This window comes from Lycium barbarum, chromosome 1, assembly GCF_019175385.1.
Source record: "Lycium barbarum isolate Lr01 chromosome 1, ASM1917538v2, whole genome shotgun sequence".
NCBI lineage: Eukaryota > Viridiplantae > Streptophyta > Magnoliopsida > Solanales > Solanaceae > Lycium > Lycium barbarum.
The window spans coordinates 17,667,842-17,684,273 of record NC_083337.1 but is presented as its reverse complement, the minus strand read 5'-3'; the positions used below and the strand labels follow the sequence as shown (position 1 = coordinate 17,684,273).

General features: G+C 38.8%; 1 protein-coding gene and 1 long non-coding RNA gene across 2 annotated transcripts; both read right to left on the bottom strand.

Annotated features, from left to right (window-relative positions):
• Window positions 1-664: 664 nt before the first annotated feature.
• On the bottom strand, window positions 665-2,423 carry LOC132610275 (putative receptor-like protein kinase At3g47110). Its single transcript, XM_060324587.1, has 3 exons — window positions 2,092-2,423; window positions 1,369-1,955; window positions 665-1,154 (listed from the first exon to the last, which is right to left on the bottom strand). Exons 1-3 carry the CDS (start codon window positions 2,421-2,423, stop codon window positions 817-819), a joined length of 1,257 nt encoding a protein of 418 aa, XP_060180570.1. The 3' UTR covers window positions 665-816.
• Window positions 2,424-11,107: 8,684 nt separating this feature from the next.
• Window positions 11,108-13,870, bottom strand: LOC132632122 (uncharacterized). Its single transcript, XR_009579265.1, has 3 exons — window positions 13,605-13,870; window positions 12,188-12,240; window positions 11,108-11,191 (listed from the first exon to the last, which is right to left on the bottom strand). It is a non-coding gene; the product is annotated as an uncharacterized LOC132632122 (long non-coding RNA).
• Window positions 13,871-16,432: the final 2,562 nt, after the last annotated feature.

The following is a 16,432-nucleotide window of genomic DNA, read 5'->3' as shown; positions in this document are numbered from 1 at the left end:
TCAAGTAGTGGATATCTTGATAAACAACTCTCCACATCTAGGTTTCAATTTTTAAGAGACAAAGTAAAGGTGCAACAATCACCTTTAATTTGCAAGGGGGATATTGGATCAACCTTATTTTCAGTGAGTTAACCTAGTCTTGTATAGCTAGAACTACTAGTCGTATCTCATAGAGTTCATGTTCACCTAGTACTCTTGTATTATGAATGTATTGTACGTTGTATATTGAATGAAGTGAAGGGCTCATGTTCCTCTCATATTCTGAATGTTAAGTTTGTGGGCAAAACTGCGAGGGTTCCAGGGGCCTGCAATGGACGAAGCAAGAGACTCTAGGGGTTAGGGTTTTTGGTAGCCGATACAAACTTAAATTTTCTGTGGTATTTCGTAATCATTTTTCGTTGAGAAATAAAAGGAGTTGGTGACTAGCCGTGGGTTTTCTTTTCATTATCATTTCTTTTATTATTTGTTGTCTCATAACACTGAATGCAATGAGTATAAAGTGATCGGAATGTACGTAAAAACACAAGAAAAGAGTAACAAATGTGAGGTGTAATGTGTCTAAAAACATATACTTCTAGAAGTCGATCAGTGCATATGCTTTGCAAAGGGCAATTCCCATCTAGTAAGCAAATAAAAGCTTTATCCATATGTTATTGAGAACAGATATCAGTTAAATAAGCAAACTATACATTCATATTATTCACAAGAATGCTTTATTGGAACCTTCTATAACATAAACAAAAAAAGTGTTTCATGTGCAACGAACAAGAGAATCTCTAATAGAGCACAACTCTCTAACAACCTCCCTGATGTTTTTTATTTTACCTGAATCATACATTGAGCAAGCAACTCCAATTCCGAGCAAGCAACTCCAATTTGAAACAAGGAGATTAAACCCTGTACCATTTTTTGCCTTCTCATGAATCTTAGAATTCGAGAGCTCTCTCTATTTATCTCTTCCTCTTCCAAATCAAGGACTGGATTTACTATTTCAAGTGATCCATCAGCCATGTGATTCCTAACAAAATCATGAAGGCTTAAATCACCACCGAACATGTCATTTGTTGGCCTTTTCCCGATTAACATTTCAAGTAAGACAATACCAAAACTATACACATCACCATGCATTGTTGGATCGCTACCCATCCCATACTCTGCAATGAAAATATATCACAAATAATTAGAACATCACTAGAATTAATGTGCTAATCTAGTTTCTACTTATTTCTATTCATCATGATAGGAGGACATGTTTGTGCAACAATCTAAAAGCTTAATCCTTATGTTATGACCTAAGCCACGTTCAAAATTAATATTGCCACACTAAATTATTTTTAGAATATGATCATGAATTATATGGGAAATTACCTGGAGCTATGTAGCCGATAGATCCTTTAAAAGTTGTAGAACTTGTATGAATTCTACAGGTGGTTTCATCAGTAAGATGTAGGAATCTTGACAATCCAGAATCCCCAACATGGGCAACTAATTCATTGTTGAGGAGAATATTGTTAGGTTTGAGATCACAATGAACTATTGATATTTGACAATCATTATGAAGATAATCGATTGCACTAGCAACGTCAATAGCAATATTGAGTAGTTGAAAGAACCCCAACCTTCTTGGCTGAACATTTGCTCTTGAATTATCTGGATGCAACCAATCCTCCAAACTACTGTTGGCCATAAACTCGTAAACCAAAGGCTTGAATTCGTTGCCACCATAATCAACACCAGAACATGCAGTGAGTGGCTTAACTAAATTTTGGCGTCTAACAATTCTCAGGGCCACACATTCTGCTATGAAACTTTTGATAGCTCCATGTTGTAAAAGATTCAATACTTTTATAGCAACATGTTTACCATCCATTTCGAAAATTCCCTTATAAACATATCCATGACTCCCAACACCAATTAAGTTGCTCGCAGAAAATCCATTGGTAACTTTTAGAATACTTTGATAAGAGATGACCAGGAGTTAGTTTAGATCCTTATCTAAATAAGGAATTTAGATCCTTATCTAAATAAGGAAATGCTCTTTTGCTCCTTCCGAATCGATAGACAAGAAGGGAACCAACCATAAAAACTAGCCCCAAAATTCCAAATATCACTGAGATCATAAGCTTTAAGTTTAGCTTCTTTGAATGACTGAAGTTGCAATTGGGAAGTTTCAAGTCAGGTACACCACCACAGATTCTAGGATTTCCAACCAAAGAAATTACACTCACATTCTCAAAGATGTATCTTTCTGGAAGGGCACCTTCAAAATCATTAAACGACAAGTTTAAGGGTTTCAAGGCAAAGCCTTCCAAGTACTTTGGAACCATACCTAACAACTTATTATGAGAAAGATCTAAAACTTCAAGACTCCTTAGTGAACTGAAAGTGGAAGGAATAAGCCTGTGAAAGAAATTTCTTTTCATTGTTAGGTTAACAATTGTCACACAACTTCCAAGTGTACTTGGAATTTCACCAAATAATTGGGACAATCACCGCAATGTCCACCTTGACCACCACATATATCGCAAATATTCCCATCATAGAATTCAGACGGTGCACACATCTCTCTCCCGTGAGCATTTTTACAATCTTGCCAAAAGTGGGGTCCTCCACAATATGAACATGGGTCATCAAAATAAGGGGCGTAACCATCAAACCCATTTTCATTCCATGTTGCCATAGTAACACAAGTAACAAAAATAACTAACAAAAAACAAAAATTAGCACAAAAAAATCACAAGTAAAGATTCACTAGTTTGGACCAAAGCAAGAAAGCTTAAATCCCAAACTAACCCAGATACGCCAAATTGTTCTCCGACAACGGCGTCAAAATTGATAACGTCTAAATCCACTTCTCAAAGAGAAAGTGTACACGGTCGTCGCAATATAATTTATCCTACTATGAGTCGGGGTCGGATCCACAGGGAACAATATAAAGGCAATTTAAACAAGTAAGGAATTATCACCAACTAAGTTAAGCCAAACACTTTTTCAATATTTGATTTTTGATTTAAAAACTAACAAAGAGAAAACTAACCTAAAAAACAAGTAAATTGATCAATGGCCACAAGCATGGATACAAGGGAAATCAATCTCAAGTAACGATCCAATGTATTTCATGATTTTACAACTATGAGTGAGTTTATGCTAATTAGATAAAGATCTCTAAAATCTCATCAAAAGTTTCTCGACCAAATCAATGAATTTCACTCTAAGCTTTCTCAAGCCTTAGAGTGTGATATTAAGCACAATAAATAAAAAATCTCAAGTAACTTTCTTATTTCTAACTCAAGTTATTAGATGAGTTTTAAAGCCCCAAATTCTTGTAAATTAATCTTTCCCAACTTCAATCTTCCTCTCTCGAGCTCAAATCGAAGTAAATGGGCGGGTCTTAGAGTTAGCTAATCCCTTAAGAAACATTAAAGAACAAGATTAATTAAAACAACATTAACTCACTTCAGTAGCAATAAAAATCAGTCAATACATAAGTAAAACAAGAGTTTCATCCAAACTTTAATCATAGAATATTTCCATAAACAAGATTCAAGTAATGGAATGGAGTTCTGCACACTTAGATATTCAATACATAATAAGGAATTGAAGAAATGAGTAAAAGAGTAAGAAATTTGTCATCTAAGTCTTCAAATCTTCTCTTCCAAAGTGCGAGTTGATGAACCCTAGTCGCAAAAACTTGTGTTGAAAATGGCCAAAGATGATGATATTTTCCTTCAAGTGTTGCTTTTATATCTCCCCAATATTTCCACATCAAAATATGACCAAACAGCCCCATATTTTCAGATTTGCGAATCTGTCCCTTTTTTGCAGTTTTAGCCATTATTGTCATTTTCTTCACTTTGACCTCTTTTTGACTTGTTTTCACTTTATTTCTTCATGATCACTTCTCAATCATATAAACCTATAAAATTGAAGTAAACGACATTAAATGCACTATTTTCTCAATTAAAACATAACAACAATCTAAGATTAAAGAAGAAATAAGTTGGTAAAATACCAACTTATCAAACCCCAAACTTAAACTATTGCTTGTCCTCAAGAAAATCAAATCATACAATTTCCTTCAAAGGATTCCATTCAACAGTGCACCAACATCATACCAAGTCAAAAAGTCTACTTTAAGCGCAAACACATACTTTCATTGGTACCAACAATTAATCCAAAACATATGAATTACAAACTTCTTCTCAAAAACTTCATTTTCATTTCAAGTGCTCAAACACTAAGTTAATCAAAGTAGTAATCAAGTCATGACACTAAAGCTTCAAAATTTGCCTCATCATCATAAAACAACTTTCTCTTGTTCATTCCTCTCGATTGGAAAATGGAATAAATTCACAACTCAAATTCTCATGTGCCCTCACAATCAAAAGAGAATCTCAACTCGCAAAATGCGATTTAAAACACAAATGGGATATCAAATGAAAAGAATTAACTCTCTCTCACAAAAAGATGTTCAAATGCACACAAGTAGTATCACGACTCATTTTCCATGGGCCGTGTGGCCACTTACCTTCCCACCTCGATAAGCGAACCCTCAACCCAACAATGAACAAATACACGAAGAATGAATTTAAAACAACGGAATAGAACAAATACGTAAGTCTCACGATATATCTATATATAAGTAGTAGAAAGTGCGGAAGACAATAAACACCCCCACGGTCTAGTTTGAATAACACAAGAGCATCTAAGTATAATAATACAATTTGGAATACTAATACATAATGTGTATGTCTCTGAAGTAAAAATAAGACATATGATAAGAAAGTCTTCAAGGTCAGCGGACGCCATGCTCACCCTGGAAACTCAAGAGAAAGCTGAAGTGTCGATTGGTCACGTGTCACAAAAGTAGATCCGACCTGGAACTCTGCATTCATAAAAGAATACAGCAAGTGCAGGTCAGTACAAACAACAGTACTGGTAGGCATCATCGGCCGACTAAGTATAGCTAACACAATTCAGAAGATAAAGCAGATAAGCAAGGAATCTAGCAAGTATAAGACAATATAATCACAGCCAAGTATCCGTAATCGCCTATGTAAAGAATCTAACCCAAATACGTCAAGTCCGAATGTATCCTATACAATCCAATCATCAAGCATTCCAATCACCAAGTATCTCAATCAAGTCATAATACAATGCAGTGCAATGATGGAATGAATGCAATGTAATGCCATGCAAATGAGGTGTACACATATACTCCGGACTGAAATATTGACGTATCGGTAGCACAACCCAGCGTGACTCGCGAAGTCTAAGTGCCACCCGTCCTGGATCTTTGCCCAACAGACAGACGAGACCCAGGCTAATTGCTCACAGGGGGAGTGTCACGACCCGTCTAGAGGGCCGCGACGAGCACTGGGTGCTAGCCCACCCGGGCACCCCTTAACTCACTTTTATGCTTACATCTAGGTGAGCTATACAATTAAACATATAAATCTATTCGTTCATCATACCAGTCCCATTGGACGATAATTCCTTTATATAATGATTGGCATCTATGCCACATCAACGTACATAAGCCGACAAGGCTATCAAAATGATATACAAAATATGGGCCGACAAGGCCAGACATATCTAACCATATACAAGTGACTACGAGCCTCTAAGAAGGGTATAACATATCACATGAGCGGGACAGGACCCCGCTATGCCCATAATTATGTACACAAAAGAATGAGTACCCAAAAGCTATAGCTCCGAATGAAATGGAGCTCTGCTAGGTGGTCTCTGAGAATACCGTTATGAATCAAGCCTGTCTCCCTGTGCACCTGCGGGCATGACGCAGCGTCTACAAACAAAAGGACGTCAGTACGAAGAATGTACTGAGTATGTAAAGCATAGTCAATATCAATATAGAAGCATAGATAGCAACATAAGAAATAGCATAGGAAGGGAAATGGCAATATCATCGTCATATGCACTTACTTGCCTTTCATAGGAACTTCCCCTTGCTAATACGTATTTGTGTACATACATCACTATCCGTACTCCACCATAATACCCGTACCATATTTTTGCTCGTATTCGTATACATGCCCTTATTCACATTCATATACATGGTCATATCATATTCGTAATCATATCATATACATAATCATGTCATACACATAGCATTTACATAGCATACCCGACCACGTAGGATCGGTGTTTCATACATATCCTTATATAACATACCCGACCACGTAGGATCGGTGTTTCACGTACCCGATCATATATAGGCTCGGTGATCATACATACCTGGCTAACCAAGGCTCAGTGTTACACGTACCTGGCCCTACCAAGACTCAATATTGTCCATACCCAACTGCAGTGGTGTGCTCGCGTTACGTAAATATACATACATATACATCTATACATATACTACCCGGCCATATAAGCTCGGTGTTCCATAATAGTCATACGTATACACAATAGCTCATAAGCATCTTTACTTTTAACTCCATTATCATAATCTTCATCGTTATTATCATTATAGCCATCATCAATACCATTATCACTATCATCATCATTCATTTCATCTACCCTAATAGGCCTACTCGTTATGCGAGGAACTTAGTACAATCGTAGCGTATCAAGAATCATGAGCTTACAAGCTCGGAAGATCAAATCATTTGAAAGACAACATACTCGTATAGAGGATTTAGATGTTTGGCCAAAGAACCATGCCTTATGAAAGAAGGGTTAGCCTTACATACCTTTCCGTTCGACTATTTATCGCTTGTACGTTCCCCTTTAACGATCGCGTTTCTACCTTCATTAAAGTCATACTATCATTAGAATCGATAGCTAGCATCTATGACTAAAACTAGAGAAAATCGGACAGCATCTCCTCCATAACGTATCTCGACTCCCAAACGTCAATAATAAATTCACGATGCCATAACAATAGCCATTACTCATTCACATTATCCATATTTCTAGACTTACATTCAATTCATCCATAACCATGGCCATAACACACACGAAGTCCGTTTACATACATTGTTCATCTCATGTTCTCAACATCATTTATATTGTATTTACATCACAATACATCAAGACCCATAGCTCAATTCATACTATTTCTCAAAATGACACTATTCCATATTCATGACTCATTTTTCTATACTCTGCTACAATCCAAGTATTTCAACTCTTAACTACCTTAAACAACATAGAAATATCATGAATCTTACCTTAAATGTTGTAGGAACAAGCTTTAGTTGATAATACTCCACTTTGAGCAAAACCCTAGTTTATCTCCATTTGGATTTCTTGACCTTGGATGATCTTGATGGTTTTCTTACACTTGATTCCCTTGATTTGTGTTGTTGATCACCAAATATCCTTGAATTCTTCTGGAATATATGTAGAGAGATGTTTTAGAGAGAAGGGGTGTGATGTAGAAGTGAAATGAAATAAGCCTTGGTCCCCTTATTTAATGACTTAAAAATCTGATTTGAAGTGCACAGTGGTCGTAAACTTGGTTTACGGGTCCGTATTCCAGTTTACGGTCTTTCGTGGTCGTATTTAATCATATCAGAACCAGAAACTCAAACTGAGATGTGGTGATTTACGGACGCAGTTTACGGGCCGTAAACCACTTTACGGTCCGTATTTTGGGTCATTTTTACCCATTTGCTCATTTGGCAGAAAGTTGAAGTTTTGGAAGCCAAAATACGACATGGCAGTTTACGGACAGTATACCACTTTACGGTCCGTATTTCATTTTACGACCAACTGGCCAGAATGCAAACCTGCAACTTTTTACATTTCCAAAACCTATAATTATTCATTATGGAGCATAACCTCTCTCTTATTGCGATTGCCTTCAGAATCTCACTTAGGGTCGTCAAATGTTATTTTTTACTCGCGGAAACATCGTACGCTCGTACTCATCACTAGTTCATTCACTTGCGTACCAACGGAAGATTTTTCTGAGGTGTAACAGGGAGTCTCACCAGCACCATACTGGGGGACCCGCGGAATCCATGCACTAACACCGATTCCGGGATATCGTCGGAATCGGCCATGCAATAAGTATGCCGGAATAGTTCATCAGACATCAGCTATCTCACAATCACTCAAGTAAAAGAGTCTGTCAAATATCCGTCTCACACAAGAAACGATTCCGGAAATGAACCTCAGACATCGGCTTTCTCGCAATCACTCAAGTAATAGAGTTTATCAAATATCAATATTATACAATCAACGATTTCGAAATTCATCTTCGGATATCGGTCTTTTCACAATCACTCAAGTAAACAGTTTATCGAAATATCAGTTTACTCAATCAACGATACCAGATCATCACCGGGTATCGGCCATGCATCATGAATGTGTGAGAATGCGGGAAATGAGTATATCAACCATCAACAATCAAGTTTAAATCACAAGTACCAACAATGGGGCACGTCAACAATGTATCATATCATAATACCAACAGTGGTATGCCAACAGTATATCAATATCACAAGTACCAACAACGGGTACGCCAATAATGTATCAGATTACAATACCAATAGTGGTATGCCAACAGTATATCAATATCACAATTACCAACAACGGGTATGTTAACGATGTATCGTAGTTCGAATACTAACAACGGTATATAAATCCTATCTTAGTCAAGACAATAACACAGATTCTGATATTTACTAACTACTCAAGGCATCAAACCATCACAATGGAACAATCAAACACACATAACGGGGTGGCTAGTCCCAACACATAACAGGCCCAACCTAAGGCAATATCTAACCCAACATCATACCCGAAGGTTCACATGCTATCTCCGACATCATAATCTAAATATGTGCTTCGCTATACGAAGTCTCACCAAAGGTAAGCCATAACCTACCTAGACTGCTGAACCGCAACACCAACAACTCACTCTTTTGCTTTGCCCTTCCACTGAACCTCAGAACCAAAGTAGTCTAAGCATAATCTAATTCTATATTAGAAATCATGAAGAATGATACTAATATTGCTAGGATTTCAATTAGGTCCATTTTAACCCTAAAAATTGAGGAAACAAGCCCACAAGGGAAAAACGTGAAATTCACGGGCAAAATACCTAATTAAGTACTAGGCAATCACAATCCAACCATTAATTGTTGATTTAGCCCAAGGATTAGCCTAGTTTCTAATTTCAAGCAAAACCTCCAATTTGGGTATAAACCCTAAGTGTTCAATCTCGAAATTCAATGTTAAAAGTGGAAGATATATGATTAATAAGCTTAGATTTATCAAATTTTAACATAAACATCATCAATTTCCTCATACATGAGCCTAAGGGAAAGTACATTAAAACCCTCCTTCAAATTCCACCTCCGAGGGACTGTTAAAGGGAAAGGGGAAATCTAAGATGATTGTGATTAAGGAAGAGTAAAGGATTAGGCAAGTTTTACCTCCAAGAATTTCTCTAAATTATCTCCAAGAACAATTTCCTGAAGCTCAAATATCGAGATGGGAAATATCGGAAACGGGCGAAAATGCAGGAGAGACTATAACGACCAAACGGGTCATTACATCAGATACCAATTGAACCGTTGCTCGTCCTCGAGCAAAGAAAGAAGGAAAGTAGGGAAATACCTGAATCAGTGAACAACTGGGGATATCGGCTAGGCATACCGGACTCAGTCTCCCAAGTAGCCTCTTCCACAGAGCGGTACTTCCATTGCACCTTCACAGAAGCAATATCCTCTAACCTCAATTTCTGTACCTGCCTATCCAAGATCGCGACAGGCTCCTCCTCATATGTCAAATTCTCATCAAGCAATAAAGAATCCCAACGGACAATGTAGGTACCATCGGTATGGTATTTCTTCAGCATCGAAACATGAAAGACCGGATGAACTCCCGCCATGCCTGGCGGTAATGCTAACTCGTAAGCTACATCGCCGATACAATCCACAATCTCAAACGAACCAATGTACAAGGGGCTCAACTTTCCCCTTTTACCAAATCTCATAACACCCTTCATAGGTGAAACCTTCAATAGAACCTGGTCACCAATAGCTAACTTCAAATCTCAGACCTTCCGGTCCGCATACATCTTTTGCCTACTCTGAGCTGCCATGAGCCTGGCCTGAATAACTCTCACTCTATCAAGGGACTCTCTTAATAGATTCATCCTCCTAGGTCGAGCCTCGAACCCATCGAACCAATCAATCAGAGATCTACACCTCCTGCCATACAAGGCCTTAAAAGGCGCCATACCAATACTCGAATGATAACTGTTATTATACGCAAACTCTACCAAGGGAAAGTGTTGGTCCCAATGACCACCAAAGTCAATAACACACGCTCTCAACATGTCCTCGAGCACCTGGATGGTCCGTTCAAACTGGCCATCGGTCTAGGGATGGAAAGTTGTACTAAAGTCCAATTAGGTACCCAATTCCTCATGAAATGCCCTCCAGAATCGAAAAGTGAAGTTAGTACCCCGATCAAATACAATAGAAATAGGGATCCCATGTAATCTCACAATATCCCGAATATACATCTTGGCTAACTTCTCCGCGGTATAGGAAACCGGAACAAAATGAGCGGACTTAGTCAACCGATCCAATATCACCCAAATAGAATTAAACTTGCCAAAGGTCTTCGGAAGACCCGTGACAAAATCCATGGTAATCCTTGTCACGACCCAACCCCGTAGGCCGTGACTAGTGCCCGAATTGGACACTCATATTGCCTGTTAACTGTAATCATTTAACACTAGCATGTCACGAACTTATTTGTATAAACAGGTAGGGTGTTATTTTTAAAGCTGTCAAAATTTTGTATGTCGTAGGCACCTGTCTCCTGAAGAATTAAAATTTTTAAACAACAACATATATATATATATTCCTACGCAAGCCGACAAGGCTGCCACGATATGCAACATACCAAACATACATATATATGCAAGCCGACAAGGCTGCCATTACGAATGGGTACGCCCCAAACATATGTCATAATCATAAAACACGTCAACAACCATAAACAGACCCACACAAATGTCCACAGACCTCTAAGAGTAATGACCGTATCATATGGCGGGACAGGGCCCCGCCATACCCAAATAAACTCATATGAATTCAACATAAGGGAGTTATACCATAAGCTAGGCTCCGGAACAAAGGAGCAGTCAAAATAGCTGAATAAGTGTCCTAAGCTGGCGGATCTCCGAAATGAACGTCTGTACCTGCGGGCATGAACGCAGCCCCCCGAAGAAAGGGGGTCAGTACGGAATATGTACTGAGCATGTAAAGCATGAAACATAGTGATAGACTCATACTGAGATAAGATGTATATGACTCAATGCAACTAACAGAATTTCATAAAGACTTGCCTTTGAACATATTTCATCTGTATCATTCTCATATCAATGTCAATATAGTGTTTTGTAATCAAAGCTGCATAATCATTCTGTATATAACATATATACGTGTCCCGGCCCTCTAGTGAGGGGCTCGGTAATTAAAATCATAGTATCATAAACATGCACATAGACGTGTCCCGGCCCTTTCGTAAGGGACTCGGTAATAAGGAATATATATGCCCTCCTGGCCACCATCTCCATATCATCATATCAGCACATCATCATATCATCATATATATATAACGTGTCCCGGCCCTCTAGTGAGGGACTCGGTGAATATAGTCATAGCATCATAAACATAAACATATACGTGTCCCGGCCCTTTAATGAGGGACTCGGTAATAATATAGTAGATGTGCGCACGAGAACGTGTCCTGGCCCGGGACTCAGTGAAGGATATAGCGATAAGCACGAGCAGAATAATAAGCAACCACATATATGCAATGCATCTTTTGAGACTCAATAGATAAGCAACTAACCAGCTCTAAATTATTGGGATAATAATCATATTCAATTCTTTTCAACTCTCATTATAAGCCATAGCAAGGAACGTTTCAGCTTTCATGTACATGTATCAATTTTCATGATGTAGCTTTTGAAAATCAAGTATACTTCTATTCATGCCATTCTTTTAAGAGTAGGAACTTCTATACATAATTCATTAGTCAATCATGTAGTAGGCTCGTGACAATAGCATTAAGGAAATATAGAATCATAAGTCATGCATGGAACTAGAGAATAGAATTTACCCCAAGGTTCATATCATTTCATACTTACGTCTAGGACATGCCAAGAAAAGAAGGAATAAGCTTTATATACCTTTAGCGTTTAGTTGTATTCTAACTTGTACTTGCTGCCCAAATACACTTATCCTATATCAAGATATCAAGAGCTACAATTAGTCTACAAGGGAATTCAATACGTATCTTAACGTTAACAATCCCTTTCAAACATTTAGACCACGTTTCGTTCGCATTCAAACCAACTACATACAACCAATCCAACATCAATAATCATATGTTCAATACCAACCCGGACAGCCCACATAACATTCCAAATATCCCACATTCACAACATTCCATAACGATTCACATACGGCTACTACATTCTCAAGTTACTCCTAATAATTCGTAGCCTTAACGTTTTCGTGTAACAACTTTACAACAACCCAAACAACGTAAATACAATATAGATTCTTAACTATCATTAGTATTTCCAATTTATAGAAGACAGCATGTCCAAAACAGTTCCTAACAACAACACGCCCAAAACAGTCCCTAACCAATCAACACGCCCAAAACAGTCCCTAACCAACAACATAAAGGTGCCCGGAATTCTTGCAAACGTTTACGAACATACCAAGCAAACCACATATGATTCTTACACATTATTTCATGTCTTCATTTCATATAATTTCAGTAAAATACGACCAGCAGTCACAAGATAAATATATCACCAAATTCGTACGCAAATAGCTACATTGTCGACACTAAAACCTTACAACGACAACAACATGTTTAATGACATTACTTTCATGATCCTTGGAACTGTTTTAGCATCATTTACATTCTTATAACAGCCCACAAATCATTCCAATTTCGACCTGAATCATTGCACTTCACTTTCACTAAACGTTCACAACAAGAATCAACACTCAACACATACAAATTCACCTCTAGCACTAAAACAGTCCACTGTTTTTGGACTGCTCGTATGCTTCAACATAATTCATTTCTTTAACACCTTAATTCACATATTCAACATGCATACAATACACCACAATGTCCATAACAACAACAATCAAAAGGTGACACAAAACAGTCCCTAAATCTCCCCTAAAACAGTCCCTTTTTCACGGCTACAACACCCTTCCCACAATTTCATGATTTTTATCCGTTTATCCAACTACAATACATTCAATCCATTTCCAATACATGTTCAAGAAGATAAATCATGACTTCATTAGAATCTTCAACACACGGCTCATTTTCATTTCAAGAAAAACAGTCCAATATCCAACATGCAACATCACAAACAAACTTCTACAATCTTTGTTCATTTACCTATGTTGATACATATTCAATTCATCAACAATACAAGTAAAATGAAATCAACCATGACTTCACCAATACTCATGGCTAACTCTATACTTCAACTACAACAACAATCCAACAACAACCTTCATGAACTATACATTCAAATCATCATGCAACACAAGAACAATAAACATTCTTACCTTACAACTTGTTCTTCACTTTGGCCGAATCTTCAACCCTATTGAGGTGCTACACCTCCTTGTTTCTTTCCAACAACTACTACACGTTCTTGTACACTAGATGAGGAGTTGATTTGAGGAAGAAAACTATTTTTTTTTTTTTTTTGGTGGTGGAGCTTCGATGGCCGTGGCTCTCTTTCTCTAGTTGGAGAAGATGAGAGCTTCTCTCTCTTGTTCAATTTGTGGCATTGGGAAAAATAAGTTGGCATGCAACTTTTGGTCAACAAAGTTGGATATGTTTCTGCCCAAGGGGTCTTGCACGTTCCCCCAACTGAGCATGGGCAAAAATCTGATTTTTGCCATGTGTTTGTGGGGCCCACACGGCCACAATTGAAAAATTGTGAACATTTAAGTCTTAATCCCCGCTCATCCAACTTGCATCGTCCATATCCCATTACCCCGATATCGTTTCGACAACCGGTTTGTTTCATTGAAAACTAGACTCGATGAAATTCGTTTTAGGCTTTTGAAACACCTTAAAACTCCTCATATACTAGGAGATATGCCTCCTACAATATAGACTAAAATGGGGTCCGAGATTTTATTGAAGTTGTTCCGATTCATTTCGTTTAACTTCTAATCCTCTTCCAACCTCATGTAACCTCTTATGCATACATATACACACTTGTATACATCAATAAATATCCATATACACATCTCGAAAGGTCCAGAGAATCACAATAACCTTAAACATAAGAGAACTCACACAGCTTCGACGAAACTCCAATCGCAAAAGTATGTTCATATATTTTGTCCATCTTCTATATCATTACTAATAATCTCAAATACTTTAAAAGGTCACTCGCATTACCTCATATACATACTCATAACGCGATTTCAAATCCTTTAGGTTACCATGTCACCTCGAGATACTTAAGACAACCATATATATAACGATATTCTTACTAACTCGATTAACTTTCCTTGAACCTTCTTAACTCATTCTTTCTTGTTTTAACACAGTAGCACGGATTATTATGGAGTGTAACAATCCTCTCCCACTTCCACTTAGGAATGGGCATCCTCAGAAGCACCCACCGGGTCGCTGGTGCTCATACTTTACCTTCTGACAATTTTCGTACTTAGCCACAAAATCAACTATATCTCTCTTCATCCGACGCCACCAATAGTGATGTCTCAAGTCTCAGTACATCTTATTTGATCCCGGGTGGATGGAATAGCGAGAGCTATGAGCCTCAGATAAGATCAACTGAACCAAATCACCAACACGAGGAACGCACACACGTCCTCTAATCCTCAGAATGCCCTCAGAATCAATCACGGCCTCCTTGGCCTCCCCTCTCCAAACCCTGTCTCGCATCTTTCTCAAATGAGCATCCTCAAACTGATGAGCCTTGATCCGATCCAATAATGAGGACCTTGTCTCTATACAGGCCAAGATCTTTCCCGGGACTGAAATGTCAAGATGGACGAAACTGTTGGTCAGAGTCTGAACCTCCATGGCCAACGGACGCTCGAAAATAATCAATCGAGCTAAACTCCCCATACTCACCGCCTTGCGATTCAAGGCATCAGCTACCACATTGGCTTTACAAGGGTGATATAGAATAGAGATGTCATAGTCCTTCAGGAGCTCCATCCATCGGCGCTGCCTGGAATTAAGATCTCTCTGAGTAAACACATGCTGAAGGTTACGGTGATCGGTGAAAATCTCACAATGAAAACCGTACAAGTAATGCCTCCAAAGCTTCAAAGCGAAGACTACGGCTCGTAACTCCAAATCATAGGTAGGGTAATTCTTCTCGTGAACTTTTAACTGATGGGAAGCTTTCACTCTACCCTCCTGCATCAACACCGCACCCAAACCCGTACGGGAAGCATCACAATAAATCGCGAAATCCTTACCTTCCACAGGCAAGGCTAGGATCGGGGTTGTAGTCAACATAAGCTTGAGCTTTTGAAAGCTCTCCTCATAATCATCCGTCCACTGGAAGGGAACATCCTTTTGAGTCAATCTGGTCAAGGATGAAGCAATGGTAGTAAAACCCTTTACAAAGCGACGGTAATAACTGGCCAAACCCACAAAGCTACGAATCTCAATAATGGTAGTGGGCCTCGCCCAGCCTCTCACAGCAACCATAAGGGAGTGAGCGGGAGCATGATAGGGGCTATAGTAAGAGGGCTAGATCTTCGGGTCCGACTAGTGAGTTCAGAAGAGGGCAAAGACAGCAGTTTTCTAGGCATTCAGGCTATTCCATGACTAGTGCGCCTCCACGGTTTGCGGGCCAGAGATTTGATAGTCCTATCCACTCCGGACGGGGTCAGAGTTTTAGAGCTTTGGGTTCTCATTATAGGGGTGACTCGGGCCAGGAAAGATCACCCCTATGACGATGTTCTCAGTGCGGGAAGCTACATTAGGGCCAGTGCCGATTAGGTTCAGATTCTTGCTATGCCTGCGGTCGGCCAGGCCATATCATGCGTGACTGTTCATCCATAGGTGGTATGGGTAGGGTCCAGGCCATAGGGTCAACAGTTGGGTCTTCATCATCTATACGCCCTCTGGGGCAGGGCTCACAGACACCAGTCAGTCGTGGTAGAGGTAGAGGGGGAGCGCCTGATTCTAGTGGTCATCAGCACCATATTTATGCTCTGGCGGGGCGACAGTATCTTGATTCCTCCCCTGATGTCGTCACAGGTATATTATCGATATTTTCTTATAATGTATATACATTGATTTATCCAGGCTCCACATTATATGTTACTCCTTATATTGTTAGTCGATTTGAGGTAAAACCGGAGTCAATCAAACCTTTCGAGGTATCTACACC

Coding starts and splice junctions, on each gene's coding strand:
- LOC132610275 (XM_060324587.1), bottom strand. CDS start 2,423: ATGAAAAGAAATTTCTTTCACAGGCTTATTCCTTCCACTTTCAGTTCA. Junction 1,956..2,091: donor GTGATATTTGGAATTTTGGG/GCTAGTTTTTAT, acceptor CTCTTATCAAAG/TATTCTAAAAGTTACCAATG. Junction 1,155..1,368: donor TATCGGCTACATAGCTCCAG/GTAATTTCCCAT, acceptor TTTTCATTGCAG/AGTATGGGATGGGTAGCGAT.